At 45.4% G+C, this 15,142-nt stretch overlaps 1 protein-coding gene across 1 annotated transcript in view; it reads left to right on the forward strand.

Annotated features, from left to right (window-relative positions):
* AGBL1 (AGBL carboxypeptidase 1) overlaps positions 1-15,142 on the forward strand; it is a 387,636-nt gene that overhangs the window by 106,664 nt on the left and 265,830 nt on the right. Inside the window, exons 16-17 of the mRNA XM_054043152.1 lie at positions 7,570-7,714; positions 10,712-10,865. Coding sequence (XP_053899127.1) covers positions 7,570-7,714; positions 10,712-10,865 — 299 coding nt within the window. The remainder of the gene's footprint in view (positions 1-7,569; positions 7,715-10,711; positions 10,866-15,142) is intronic.

Raw genomic sequence — 15,142 nt, forward strand, 5'->3', positions numbered from 1 at the left:
CGACAGCAGGGATTGGATGTGAGTGAGACCCTGTTAGTTGGTATGCAGGGGAGAGAGAGGATACATGCAGAATTCTCTCTTCTGGAGTAAAGTGGTAGTGGAGAGGGGAGGAGGGGGGAACCATGGTGACAACCTGAAGCCCTCTTCATGAGTACACAGAAGCACAAAGGAGTGGTACCCAAATAGTTTTAAGGCCCTGCACCAGTGATTGGCAGAGAGGTGGACTGGGCAGCCTACCTGTTTTTCTTTTCCATCCCCAACTTGTATCATTGGTGTGCCAAATTGAATGCAGCACACACAGGGTTAACAGAGTTTTAGTCACCCATTCTCCTTGCCAAAGAGTGAGCTGTGATTTCAGATAGATTCATCTGGGTGTTTCAGAGTGGTGGTCAGCACAGAGGGCAGAACGCCCTGCCCTGCTTCTCCCATCACTGCCACATTTCCTCCAGAAATTAATGTACTGTATGGGTGAAACTCAGTCCTGTCTTGGGCAAGTACAGACCCTTTTTAAATCTGCATGAGTTGTACCCGCTAACCTTGGTCCCAGTGACCACCCGGTGCTGTGTTGGCATGAGAGGGAAATTAGTTTTCCCAGAGTAGGATGGCATATGAAAATGATCCCACAGGCACACAGTGAAGGCCTGAGCAGGGAGTGGCTTTGCTCACTTCACCTATGAATTTGGAGTTCTGCCTGAAGGTGGCAGACACGTCTGCACCCTGAGCCATGCTCACTGGGTCTGTGGCATTGCCTTTACACTCTGCTTTGTCCGTAGAAAAAACAGGGCCAACGATCAGAGAAAGCAGGCACTAGATTACAACAGGTCAGCCAAGGACCTGCCCGCCTTGAAGACAGGTACTCCTGTAGGATCCAGCCTTTAGAGAGTCTCCAGAAGGAGTAGACTAAAGGTGTAGTGAGGGCTGCACTGGCACCCTGCTCATATGAGGCGACTGTGCAAGAAAGAAGTGATCTGAAGGACCAGGAGACACTTAACGAGCGAGCAGACACAAAATCTAGATAGAACCTACAGAGAGAGAGTGACAGAATAGAGACAGAGAACCATCCAGAGGCCAACCCCACACAAAGGAAGGAGACTCCACAGAGAGATGGTTTTCTAGATAGGGAGACAGGGATAGGTCACTCCCATTGTGGTCATCCATTGAGGAGACCAAACGATCTTAAAGACTATGTAACCAGCTGGGTCTGTGGTAAAGATAAGACTCCAACTCTGCTATAGGCTAGCAACCCAGAGTTGCCAACCCTCCAGGATTGTCCCAGGGTCTCCAGGAATTAAAGATTAAACTTTAATTAAAGATCGTGTCATGTGATGGAACCCCCAGGAGTACGTCCAACTGAAATTGGCAACCCTATAGCAACCTCTGGACAAAGGGACCTGGGGTGGTGGTCTGGGCATCAATTATTGTTTTTTAATGTGTATATTAAAATGTTTGTAAAATAGGGAAGATGTATCATGATCAGTAGAACGGGAGGAAGAGGGCCCATGTTCCCTGGAGGAACTATTATTGATGGGAAACCAGAAATGCAGGGAGTTAGGGTGTAAGGAATTCACCCACATGGACAGAGCAGTGCACGGGGTTTAATAAAGTTCCACTTGTTCAAATGAACCTGTGTTCCATTTCACTCCCTGCTAATGGACCACATGTGTCACAGTAAAGGGCAGTCTCATCCACACATGGCCGTGTGGTTTAGGGGCTTGTAGAACCCCGGGTAGAATTAATGCATTTCCCCTTGCAAAATAAACTGGGTTTTGTTTTGCTTTTTGCTGTTGTTTGTACATTTGGCCTAGAGGGTTAAACGTTCTTCTCACTTGCATGCACGACATCACAATCGATCCAAACACTGCCAGGTGCATTTACTGTGATGTTATCGCCTTGCAGGAGAAACACAGAGCCCCAAACTTATGTCATGACAGGAGTAAAAAACCTTCCAGTTCTCTGTGAAAACAAACCCAAACTCCCTAAACAAAGCTCACCTGGAGGTCAAGGGTCATGGTTCTCTTACCTCTAATGGGTGCCCGGTCAGTAACAACTCAAATAACCATTTACCTTGCCCAAATAATGTCCCCACACTCATCTTTGTCCAGCTAACCTCTACTCCTCCTGAGACTGTCCCCTCAGGAGCTTACAGTTGGCCCCCACATACCTTCATTTTTATTAGTAATCATGTTTTCTATGGTAGTGACTAAGGGCCAACCAAGAGTGAGGGCCCCATTGTGTTAAATGCTGCACTAGGCCTGTAGCCTTTGGCTTCTGTGCATGGGCTCATGGGTGCAGGCAGAATAGGCACCAGCAGATGCAGGACATGCAATGCTTATATGCTGATTCCGATAGTAATGGCTCCTAATGTCATTAACAAGGCAGTTATTGTGTGGTGATTCAATAACAGCTGACTGGTAAAGTTAAGCCATGAGTGTGCAATTAAATTCTTAATCATATCCTGGACCGGGATACGGTGGAGACATGAGCATAGGATTGTTTTGTTTTGGAGTATGCGGTGTCTTTCAATTGTACATTCAGTTATATGTCAATATATTTTTATATTGCCATCTATCAATCTGTTGTTCTTTCTAGGTTAACACACACCTCTTGTTCTTTCACCAAGGACAGAGCAACTCCCCAGTCACTGGAGCTTGTAGTGTACCAGTCTATAGGCAGCAAATAGTTACACCTAGGAGCAATCAGAGTCTGTGGTTCCCCAGGCCGGTTGAAGATGGGAGCACTATGAAGACAGCATGCTCAATGTGTTTGGGTGAAAGAGCCCTGTATCCTCCCCCAGCACTTTGCTTATGCTGGCGATGGGTTCTGGAGGAAGCCTCATCCAACCCTCCTTGCCTGGAGGAATGCTAGCTGTGACCCCAGACCTTGAATGCATAAGTAAGGGGAAACTCAGTGAGGTTGACATGCCCATTCACCCACAAATTCCCATCATTTCTCATCTTCCACAGCTCAGATCTAAAGCAGCCTCTGAGCTGAAGGACAGCGGGAGGAGAGGTGCATACATGGGTTGTCTGTGTAATACATGCCAGCCGATCTCTCCTGACATTCATCTTCACTGGTGAGGGGAGATGGGAGAGCTCACTCATGAAGATGGATGTCGTAGCACCGCTCTGCCATTATATACCTTTCCCATACATCTCTTGAGAGAGATTTTATGTTATGGAGAATATTAGCAACTCAGCTGTCAAAAGGAATTTCCGTGACATGGCTGCTCTGTTTTATTGCTTCCCTGTGTGAAGTGCCAGGATACACCCATGATAAATAGTCACAGTTATTATAAGACTGTCTAATTCACTTGTCGTTTTGGCAAGTGTTTACGTTAACACACAAAATAATATTCCTTTCCAGCAAATTATTTAAGGAAAATGTCAGCATATTGAATTGGTGAGAATGCACTTGGGGATTCAGTTCCAGAGTTTGTTTTCAGCTCATTGTCTAAACCATAACTTTTCTGGGCGTTGGATGCCTCAGAGGGTTGGTAATGGGGTATGAAGCAGTTTGTCTCTAGCCCACCAGTTGGAATCCTGCCCTGGTCACTAATCACTTATTCATTCCCATCTGGTAGGTGTTTTGGGGGCCTTTGTGATGTCAGAGAGAGGGTTTCACCTCTCTTTCCGGGGACCCTATGTTCACATTATAAAAATTACCATCACAGTCAGTGCTACCTGGTCTTGTTAGTTTCCAGGAGAGAAGTCAAACCTTAAATATGGCATGGAATGGCATCTCCCCTTTCAGTCCTAAGGGTCGTCTTGGCTAGCCAGAGTTAAGACATTGATGCGGTGGTAAGTGGGCATGTACCCTACTAGCCATTTGACCACAAGAATGGTCCCTTTCAGTCACTAGGGGGCATTGCTGCTTTCAACAGACTCTAAGTAGAGACTCAAACATTAGAATACCCACACAGGGTCTGGTCCTTGGAAAGGGAGCTCCCCTGCTTTGTGTTCCATCCAGCCACCATTTACCAGACCCAATAAGACCAGTGTGGAAGCAGAGAAAGAACTGACAGGAAGGGGATGCAATGCATGACAGTTCTTTCTCTGCTTCCACACCAGCCATCTCCTGCTGTCTGGTTTTTGTTACAGTTTTTTCCACCATACAGACTCAGGCACCCTCTGTTTCCTGTGTTTGCTAAAAGAGTGTGTGTCACATACACCTACCACACTGGAAACCTAAGAATAGGTCCATGTGGGGAGAAAAACATGGTTAGATCCCAATGGGGTTAAAAGATAGCAGGACAAAGGGGGCCCTTTGGGGAGGGACAGAATAGAGAAATGGTAAATATTTCATTTTTATATTAGGCCCCATTTCCAGTGGGCCTAAAGTTACGGTATATATGAATTTTCCTGTACTACTTTAGTCTAAACTGATATCCCACCATATTTCATTTATCACTTTTCCCAATGCTATTGGTCAAATGCTGCACGTGGTTAAGGGAGTCAAAAGGCCATTAGAGTGAGTCACACGGCTGCTGCCTGGCTTGGAGCCTTTGATCTCCTGAGTTCTTATCTCAGTTCTCCTACTGACTCACTCCATGGCTTTGGGCAAATCTCTTCACCTCTCTGTCTCAGTTCCCCCCTTGTAATATGAGGGAAATTATACTGATTTATCTACCTTGTAGGTTCCCAAAGAATGTTAGCAGATAAGGAGTTTGTGAGGTTTTATTAACTAATGTTGGCAAAGGGCTTTGAACATGACAAATGCTTTACACTGTAAGTGATAAGTATTATTATAATTGTTAATTAACTTGCAGTAGCTGCTGTTAGAGGTAAACTGCTTGGTACACAGTAGATTTGAAGGACAGCAGCAAGCTTTATGATTTGACTATTATAAAGTGACTCAAAGGCACAGCAGATGTAGCTTTCATGCTGATAAAGCCATCACTGGGTCTTGCATATCCTTTCTAAGAACCAGTTGGTTAGCGTCTGGAAAGAGTGCAGAGCTTTGGGCACGTTTTGGGAAGAAAGGATAAATGAGGTTGTGTGGGCCAGAGGTTGCTGTGGGTGAATGCGTGATCTTTTCCACCTCGGGAGATCAGAGAGATCAAATGTGAAAATATATTTAGTGGACTTGTCACGTGACCCATCCTAATATCACATCACATTTGGGCATAATTTAGTAAGATTATTATTGATTCTTTGTATTCTAGCAGTGTTCGGGGACCCCAACCAGGATTGTCCCGGGTGCTGTACAGTTATACAGAGAAAGACAGTTCTAACCCCAAGGTATTTACAAGCTAAATAAGGCCAGGACATAACAGGTGGGTGTGCAGGAAGCCACGACTATCAGCAATAGGAACACAGGGATGTGTCAGCAAGCTACATGCCTAGGTCACTTTTTTTATGAATCAGTAATGATGAATAAAACCCCCGGGGGTCACTAGCCATGTAGACTTGCCATTATCACTAGGTTGTTTGCTGTAGGCATTGGAGTAGAGATAAGTTTTGAGAAGTGATTCGAAAGAGGACGGATTAGAAATCCCTGTTCAGGGGAGGCCCTTTGCTGGTATAGCAACGGGTGCTGCAGATCAGGACAGTCATCAGAACTGGAATAGCTGAATGCCAGGATTCCACTGGTGTCAGAGCTGTGTGGTGGTGATGGACTAATAGGATACTAATAGGTCAGGATTGAGCTGCATTGGTAGAGCTATGGGAGTTGGTGGAGGGGAAACTCAGGATTGGAAATGCACTGGCAGAACTGTATGGCAGAATACTGGATAGTACCCAACATGCCACCCCCGTCTCACCTCTCACTAGTGACCTGCAGGGGATGTCTCAGGACTGTCTCAGAAAATCTCAGGGTTTGTGACAGCATCTTGAGTCTGAGGTTATTGTGACTGTGAAAGTAAAAATGAATAGAATAGAGATCTGGAGGATACATCCTATCCACGTTAATCACACAAGAGATGGCTCCTGACCCCGCCCCCCCATTATCCAGATTCACTGGAAGAGAAGGTGATATGTTGTTGTCTTGATTTTTAAGAAAATGGGGGTGAAATCCTGGCCCCACTGAAATCAAATCCATTGACTTGGAACTGAGTCAGGATTTCACTCCAATATTTAAAGTTATTTATTACCTGTTTTTTGTTTGCAAATAACAGAGAGAAACGTCTGGGTGTGGGTGTCAGCTGAGCGTTAAATCATTGGCTTTTCACTGTGCCAGGAAGGCAGGAATGCTGCCTGAGTGACTCCTTGCTCCAGCCAGTGCCATTCACCTCACGTGTTCGTAACCACTAAATTCACATGCTTTGAAAAGAAACGTGCTCTTGTGCTGGGTGTTTCTTGTGACGAAGAGCTGATTATTCTGGAGGATTTGAGAAGAATAATTATCTCCTCTCGTCACCCCTTTGAATAAAAACAACAGAAAACTAAACTGGTGTTGTAAATTTCGGGAGTTGAAATTGCATCTTTTGGTCTCCTCCAGTATTTTGCATTTTAATGCAACATTGATGATAACATTTGTCAAAAAGCCGCACAGTCCTTCAGAATCAGAAGATTTGGCAACAGCATAATTGGTGCAATGTGGGGAAAATATTGTTTGAAATATACTTCTGGGTGCAATTTGCCATGATATTTCTCTCTAAAGTGCATGAATTGGCTCTTCATCTGTGCTGCAGGAAAATGTTCCTTCTCATCCAGAAACCACATCTTTATTAGAGTTAATCCCCTGCAAGAGAGGTTGTGCTGAAAACGTGAAGGGAGATTTGTGGAGTCTTGAAGACTCAGGTGCTCTTGTTACTGAAAAAGAGGGATCTGGTGGGGGTGATTGGGCTGGCCGATGAGTTGCAAGTCTGCATGAGGTCATTTCCTCTTCCTCAGGTGTTGACTCCTCTCAATCCCAGCTCCCTTCTCTGCTCAATCCGAAGTTGTGCCTTTGATGGCATATGGAGTATTTTGGCCATGTCCCTTCACCTCACTTTTCCCCTATCCTTTTATATGTTGTTCCAGTTCCACCTTTCTTACAATGCACTGACTGGACCCTAACCTCTACAATTTTTACTCCTCCAAAATCTTCAAGTCCTCTTAGACAGCCTCTTCCCATCCTCCCATCCCCGGCTGGCTCCACCTCCCCCCACTAGATGAACTGTTATCTTCCCACAAGGCAGCCCAGCCCCGCAGGCACAGGACTGGCAGCGTTAAACTATGCCCTGTGCTGCCACCAGCTGCTCGGCCTCTAACTCACTGCTCCCCCATGGCCCACTCTGACCATTGGATTCCAAGTAACTTGCTTGAATCCAGCTGTGCATGCCGGCACTAACCGTCACCGTGTTGCCTGTGTCTCCATATCTGCTGCTTCTCCCCAGCCTCTCACCTACCTGCTGTAACATGGCCTTTAGCTGTATGGTGGAGACTGTTCAGTGGCGCAGTGTTGCATACTGGGTCAGCTGCATCTGAATTCGGCCCACTTACAGTTTGCACCATTCACGGTTGAGGTTGGAGCTTCGCCATAGCTCATTCGGGATGGAGACCTCTCCGACGGTTCAGTTCGTGCACGAGCACACAAGACGAGGACCCAAAAGCTGACTACAATCTATCCCCCCTCTTTCTCTTCCTCTAGAAACCATTACCGCCGTAGTGCAGCCGCAGCGGGAGGCTCACAAGGAAAATCCTACTACACGCTCACCTTCACCGTCACGTTCCCTCATGGGGAGGATGTCTGCTACCTGGCCTACCATTACCCCTACACTTACTCTGCACTGATGGTAATGTTGGCCTGTCCCAGGAAGAGACTGATGGGAACAAGGGAGGGGAGCGGTCTTGATTATGAGTAGTATTTGATATGGCACATATGTTACCCTTTGTAGCACTGCTCGCAGGATGCTAGCTATTTTTCATAATGCTTTCATTGCCTTGTCCACAACAGTCCCTAACCGCGCTGCAGATCAGGACGGAGTTGAAGGATACCCGTGAGCATTAACTGCATGAAGCAGGCTGCAATTAAAGGCCGAATTTTTTTTTAGTATTTACCAGCCAACCCAAACATGTCCAGCAGCCCATCCGTAGAGTGCGGGCTGCTCTGGGTTGATGGCAAGATAGGAGGAAAAGGCTGACTGCTTCTCCTACATGACTAATCCCTTTCAGCCATCATGTAATGACTCACTATTGGCAGAGCTGCACCGTGCAATACTGAGGTGCAGGGCCTGTTTCAGATTTACTCCGTCAGCTGTGCACTCTGCCCCAGTTAGACATCCCCAGTTGTGCTCCCAATGTATACGTGGAAAAACAAACTGACCCAAAGCATAAGGCTTTACTGTCTCAAAGCTGTGTTGAAATGGATGTTAATGTTTACTCTCTGGGGCAGGAGGGATTCACTCACGTGGCTCCCTAGAGCCTTTCATTGGCCAGCTGGGGAATAGTGTTGGGAGGTCTGGGGAAAGCTGAATCCAGCTCACCTTCTGAACCATACTGGTGGGAGAGCCCCGGGTGAGGCTTCTAAAGAAGGGAAGAATAAATGGAGAAAATGGAGGATCCCAGGCAGCACTTCGCTTCACCATTAAGCGTGAGAGAGAAACCTTTCCAAAAGTGAAGATACTGGACATTCAGGCTGCCTCTGCCCCATTTCCTCAGCCCCCTTTAAATGTCTTGCCATTAATGCCTTCTACCCAATCCCTGTTTCTATGGGCAATTGATGGATGGATGGAGCTATTTTGGGCCCCCTGCTGACTATTTCTAAAGCTCAAACTTTATTAAATGTACCATTTTGCCCTTGTACAAGAATGGAGGAGCTCCAGGCCAATGGGGGCTGCTGGAAGTGGCACGGGCCGAGGGATATGCTGGCCACCCTTCCTGCAGCCCCCATTGGCCTGGAGCGGTGAACCGCGGCCAGTGGGAGCCACAATTGGCCGAACCTGCTGACGCGGCAGGTAAACAAACCAGCCCGGCCCGCCAGGGGCTTTCCCTACGCTAGCGGTGAACCGGCTTTGAGGAGCACTGATGTAGTCCATGTTAGGTTCATTCCCATTCCAAACCACATCACGTAGTTGACTGCTTCGCATCCCACTACAGATGTTCAGAAAAGCTGGATTCAGTACCTGAGATCCCTCAGGTCAAGCCCTGGCGGTCCAAAACATGCGTGCAAGCCTATCTGCACCAGGCCTATGGGACCCAATTACTTCCTTGAGCTAATGTGGAACACAGAGAGAGCTCCAGAAGTTGAACGTGGCATATACTTAAGCAGTTAATGCAAAGGCAGGTGTGTGCTGAAGCCAGCAGGAGAGTAGGGGGCTGGGAGACCGAGGGACGGGAGGCCTACTGAATTCTTTATTGCTGAAGTACAGTACCTAGTCATGATTTCAGTATGTATTGATTCCTTCTGTTGGTATGTGGGCATGCAAGGCTTTAAGAGTTTGTACCCTGTGGGAATCCCTGAGTATCTCGCCTGAATGAATAGAAGCGAGATGAAAGGATGTTGTTATTCTTAGATTCACAGGGCTAAATCCTGAAGTATTTACTCATTGCTTACTCAGGTAAAATGCTCCTTGAAGTCGATGAGAATTTTGCCTCAGCAAGGATTGAATGAATTAAAACTGAGTGAAGGACATCAGGGTTTGGACAGTGAGTGTTAGAGGTGGAAAAGAGATGATAATTATGTCCAGCTGGTGGCCAAAGTAGGATTGCTGCCTACAATATATTCTCCAGAGAAACTTTGACCAGGCTAATTTAAAATGACGTGAGTGATGGGACTTGCACATTTCCCTTTGGAAGATTATTATACTACTGTAATTTGCATGATGAACAAATTCTAACTCAGGTCCGTGCACCAGTAGGTTTTATTTTAGAGCATGTGTCTGTGGGTGAAATATGTCTTTTCCTACAGACGAGTAATAAAGTAAATGTGATTAGTAATCCAAGGGCATTTGGGAAGATGATAAACTTCTATGTGGAGTTAGTGATTTGAGAACATTTCTAATAATACCATATATTTTTAATAATTGCAGACATATTTACAGAATATATACAGAGGAACTTCATTTTCAATGGATGCACTCACTAGTGCATTGCTTTTCAACCAGTAGTAATCAAGTGTACTTGATGAGGAGTAATTCATTTTTAAAAAATTGATATGTTAAATGTTTGCATGTGAAGCTATAATTCACCAGTCTGTTGTGTGGTATCGATGGTAGCAATGGTTCCACTAAGTTGCCTTGGTTACCATAGCATATAAGAAATTGATTGTAACAAATCCTCTATATCTGTGCAAGATAATTTAAATAGGTATAATAATTGCATTTACTTTATACAGTAAATTGGTTTATGAAGTAGATCATCATAGGTCTCCAACTGCATTTGTTCAACTAGACACTGGATGATTGGGGCGGAATCAACGGCCTGGAGATAAGATTTGGAGTCTTTTGTCTCTAGGTCACTGGCTGAAATTTAGCCTAGGTTGATAGATACCAAAAGCTGGTACCATCTGGTGGTTGCTGGGTGTCCTGTGTGAACTGAGTTGATGGGTTTTAGCCACATTCCCTGTGGGACAGGTTTCCATATTGTAATGAATTTATTAGGGCATTCACAGCAAACATCTTCAGGGAGGCAGTTCTGACTGACAGAAGAAAGAAGAGGGTAAAGGAGTGGGTAATAACAGAGGAAATGACCACTAAGGTGAGGGCACAGTTTAGATACCTGAGACCGAAATATAATGAGTTTTCGAACAGTATGAGCTCATTCGTAAAGCTGGTTCCTTGCTTCTTTCTCAGTCCCACCTTGACATCCTGGAAGAAACCAGGAACCCCAAGAAGGTCTACTACAGGCAGCAGACACTGTGCCAGACTCTGGGAGGAAACCCATGCCCACTGCTCACCATCACTGCTATGCCAGAGTCTAAAAGTAGTGATGACCTGGAGCAGTTCCGTAAGTACCTACCTAAGATATATAACTAAGTTATTGGCTACTTGTGGGCCTCAGAGATCCTATGTGGAACACAGAGAGAGCTCCAGAAGTTGAACGTGGCATATACTTAAGCAGTTAATGCAAAGGCAGGTATGTTCTGCAGCCAGCAGGGGACTGGGAGACCGAGGGATGGGAGGCCTACTGAATTCTTTATTACTGAAGTACAGTACTCTCATAAGAAAGAGGGGTGTAAACTGCACTTCCCTTGGCCAAATTCCAACTCTTGTAATTCCATTCTGTCTCCATAGATGCTCACCTTAGATTCAGTTGGACACAGCATTCATCCTCACTGTCAGTGCTAACCCATGGAATAGTGTTTGCATGCTACATACTATTAAATATCTAAGCTGCTATGTTGCACCCCAGAGGTGGCTGCAGTGGGTGAAAGAATTCCTGTGTAAGATTTGTGAACTTCATAAATTGCTTTGGGATCTTTTGGGGAGGAAATGTGTAACAGACATCTTTACATCACTGAGATAGCGAGCAATACGATTCTATGGAGGTTTTTGTTTCTGAATTTGAACCCTATCAGCTATGCGCAGTAATATATGTGTGGGAATCCCACTGCCATCAACATTAGATCCATACATAAAGGGACCACAAAAATATTAGCGTTGAGTACTCCTATGTGGACTGGAGAAGAGAAATTTGCCGTTCTGCTTTCTTCCCTTTCTAGGGCTGGTGAAAGTTATGAGTTCCATTTTGGTTCCAGTTTATAACAGAGTGACTGTAGTTACATTGACATTACAGTGTAATTACGTTTCCTGTCGCAAAGTGTCTATCGGTTTTCATTTAGGGATTATTTGCCGTAGAATTATCACCATTTCTGATCATGAATGAGCGTTTCAGGGTGAAATTTTCAAGCAAAACTACAGTCTTGCCAAGTTCAACCTTGCAATTAAACAGCTTTATACACTGGAAACTGGAGGCATTGATGAAGAGGGAGAGAACTTGATTGTTGGCATGGCTATTATTTTTATTGTTGCCACTTCGGTTCAAGCAATTGGCTACTACTCTGTATGAATCTGGTATTTATTTGGTGCAATTTTATTTATTTATAAGAAGGGAACATGAAGTCCTGTTACCCTGAACATAGTAGAAACACACAGCAGTCAGTTTCCTTGATCACAGTTTCCAAGCCTGCCTTTCTAGCCAGTCCTGTGCCCCAAGAAACTCTGTCCCTCACCTTCCTCTCAGCGCCATGCTCACAACTTCTGCTCTTGTTTTCTGCCACTCTCACACACAGATGTCCGCAGCTTGTCAATCTCATAGTCCCTGCATTTGCAATCAGTCCCAGAGAAACCCCTCCAATCATACAGCTTACCTCTGCTCAGGCTTTCCCATGTGGCCCAGTGCATTGGGTGGTGGCTTCCTGTTGTGGCCAGTTATCGCTACATAAAGGAGTATTTAATTGTGGCTTCCATTTAGCCTGAATGAAGGGTGATCTAGCACAGGCATCAGCTTTCATGAGATGTGTGATTGTCTACAGCTGAAGGACGTGCATGATGGTGGCCATCAACACCTTCCAGTGTAACAACATTGGAAAAAGGTCAAACCAAACAGTTCTGATTTTTTTCTGAATTTTTGTTTTGTTTTCTTTTCAAAATGAACAATCTGATGAAATTGACATACATTCATAAAGCATTTCAGTATCGTCATTTTCCACTGAAAAAAATTTGGCTGAAAAATGTCACTCAACTCTAGTAATGGACTAATTGAACTATCGAAATAGTATCCTCTGAACTCATTTGGCAGCTGTTTGGGGCAGGGATGGTGGGGGCAAGACTGTCTCATTTTTTGTGTATGTCGTGGGCACCTATAGCACACTGTATGAATGACAATAATGACAGTGTTATGTGATAGAAAACATTTGTTTTATCTAATGAAAGAGCAGGAAAACACCATACTGTGTTTTGTGCCATAGGCTCCCTCCAGACAAGCCTGAATGATCATGTATCTGTTTATTTCATTTAAGCAGTTTGGTTAACAATGGCTTTTGGGGGGCGCACTGAGCTTAATTTTTGCTGCTTTGCGTTGCTTTGATCAGCAGTTGTTCCTCAGTCTACTTGGCTTGTGTGAGAAGCCCTCCCTACTCTGAGGTAGTTTGGCTGATGCTAAAAATCCAATATTTTTCACTGTTTTGCCATGCAAGCAACCCAGCCCAACAAAAGCGAATGGACAAAGTCCATCAACAACTTCTAGTCATTCTTCCCGGGGTTGACTCCTCCCAGGATGCGGCTCCACATCACCTCCGGAGCTGGAATGTATGTTTGCAGCGTCTGCACCAAGCAATGGAAGTCATTCCCATGAAGTCTTCTCCCCTGGGTCTTGCAGGATTCAGCTCTTTGTACTTTCCTTTTTCTTTCTAGGGCTTTGGGCTCTTCATGTCTCCAAGAAGCCTTAGTGGTTTTGTTTGCCTTTCAAATTTGTTTTCTCCTTATATATATATATATTTTTTTTCTTGAGTGATTTTTCAAGAACAACATAGAAAACACAGTTTTTCAGAGCTGAGTAATTGTTGGGCTTGATCTTGCTTTAATACTCTATAAGCCTTTTCTGTTTTCTTTATTAGAGACACAGGAGGTGGGGAAGAAAGAGATTGCTTCACAAGGGGGCACTGGGGAAACATAGCAGGGTGCTGGGAGGGATAGGGCCATCTGTATGGAACGATAGATTTGGTGGGGAGGAGTTACTCTGAACACAAGGAATACTGGTATGTGGGCGGGGGGCGGGGAGATATGGAAAATCAGTGCATGACACCCTCTCTGTTAGCTATGCTTTATTTTCCTCTCTCAGCTCTTTAGATCAGTCTTGTCAGGCTTTTGATTAATGTGGTCCAAGGATGGTTACATTTGTCTGAGTTAAATTTATTAATGTGCAGCTTGTTAATGAGAAGCACAAGCCGTGCATGTTCCCAGAAGTTGCACATTCGCAACATGTTGAAGGAAAAAGGAGTTGTGGGGTTTTTTTTTTAGACCAGGTCTTCCACCTCCTGCTCAGATTATGAGGCCCCCAAGGCTCATTTCAGCACAGTTACCTTTGCCCCCTCCCCTCCACCTCCCTGTTGCCTGCTTTTGCTATCATGCTGGTTTTCCCTTGTGTTATTATTATTATTGAGATAATAATAATAAAAAAAAATAATGGAGATATCCCATCTCCTAGAACTGGAAGGGACCTTGAAAGGTCATCAAGTCCAGCCCCCTGCCTTCACTAGCAGGACCAAGTACTGATTTTTGCCCCAGATCCCCAAGTGGCCCCCTCAAGGATTGAACTCACAATCCTGGGTTTAGCAGGCCAATGCTCAAACCACTGAGCTATCCCTCCCCCCCAGAGTAGATAGACTGCAGAGGCTGGACAAGTTTGATTTTAAGGAAACCATAGGATGCTGGGTGGCAGGGGCAAAGTGCTGTGCTTTGGGTCCCTTTTGCTTTGCCATTCGTAACCCTTTCCTCTATCTGAAGTCTGAGCATCCCCTGGGTTATGGCGTCTTTGTCCCTTACCCCAATTGTAAGGCCCCTGCTTGCCTTCTGACAAAAAGAAAACCACTTGTCCCCCATGCTGCCAGCATGTGGGGTGCTCATTCAAAGAGCAGGAGGATTCTTTGTCTCGCTCCGCTCCTTCTTCTACTCCTTCCCCCTTCCGCCCCCCTTTTTTGCCTCTCACAGAGAGTTGTTCTGTGCAGACTCAGCCTGCCAAATTATGCTAAAAGCTTTTCCTTGGAAGACAGTAGCAGTTCTTAGAATAATATAAAAAAGCAGGTTTCTGCAAGCTCCCGTGGGTGCGATGAGCCACTGCACTGCACCTGCCGTGGGTTTGATGTTGTCACTTCTGAGCGGTTTTAAAATTAACGGCACGGAGGGGAAGAAATATAATGGTTGTGAGAGACTCTCCCCTTTGGAGTCTTCGATCCCAGGTCTTCCGACCCTGGTCTTTCACCTTACTGGGTGGAGGGAGAAAGAGGGTCTCCTGGGGGGTGGGAAGGTGGTGATGGTGGGGGAAAAATTCTCAAACAGCAAAGGGCCAAATCCTGAGAGGCGCTGAGCTGCTGCAGCTCCCAGTGAAGTTTCAGGTGCTCTGCTCTTCTCAGGTTTGCCCCTAAGTTACCACCCCAAATGAAGAAAACGGTCCTCTACCCAACAGTGGGAGCACAGCATGCACCCATGTTCCATGCTAGTTTGCATATTCTGAGCCCATAGCATTACAGATTCAATCTGCCAAGCAACCTGTCAGGCGTGGAG

This window comes from Malaclemys terrapin, chromosome 10, assembly GCF_027887155.1.
Source record: "Malaclemys terrapin pileata isolate rMalTer1 chromosome 10, rMalTer1.hap1, whole genome shotgun sequence".
NCBI classification, from domain to species: domain Eukaryota; kingdom Metazoa; phylum Chordata; order Testudines; family Emydidae; genus Malaclemys; species Malaclemys terrapin.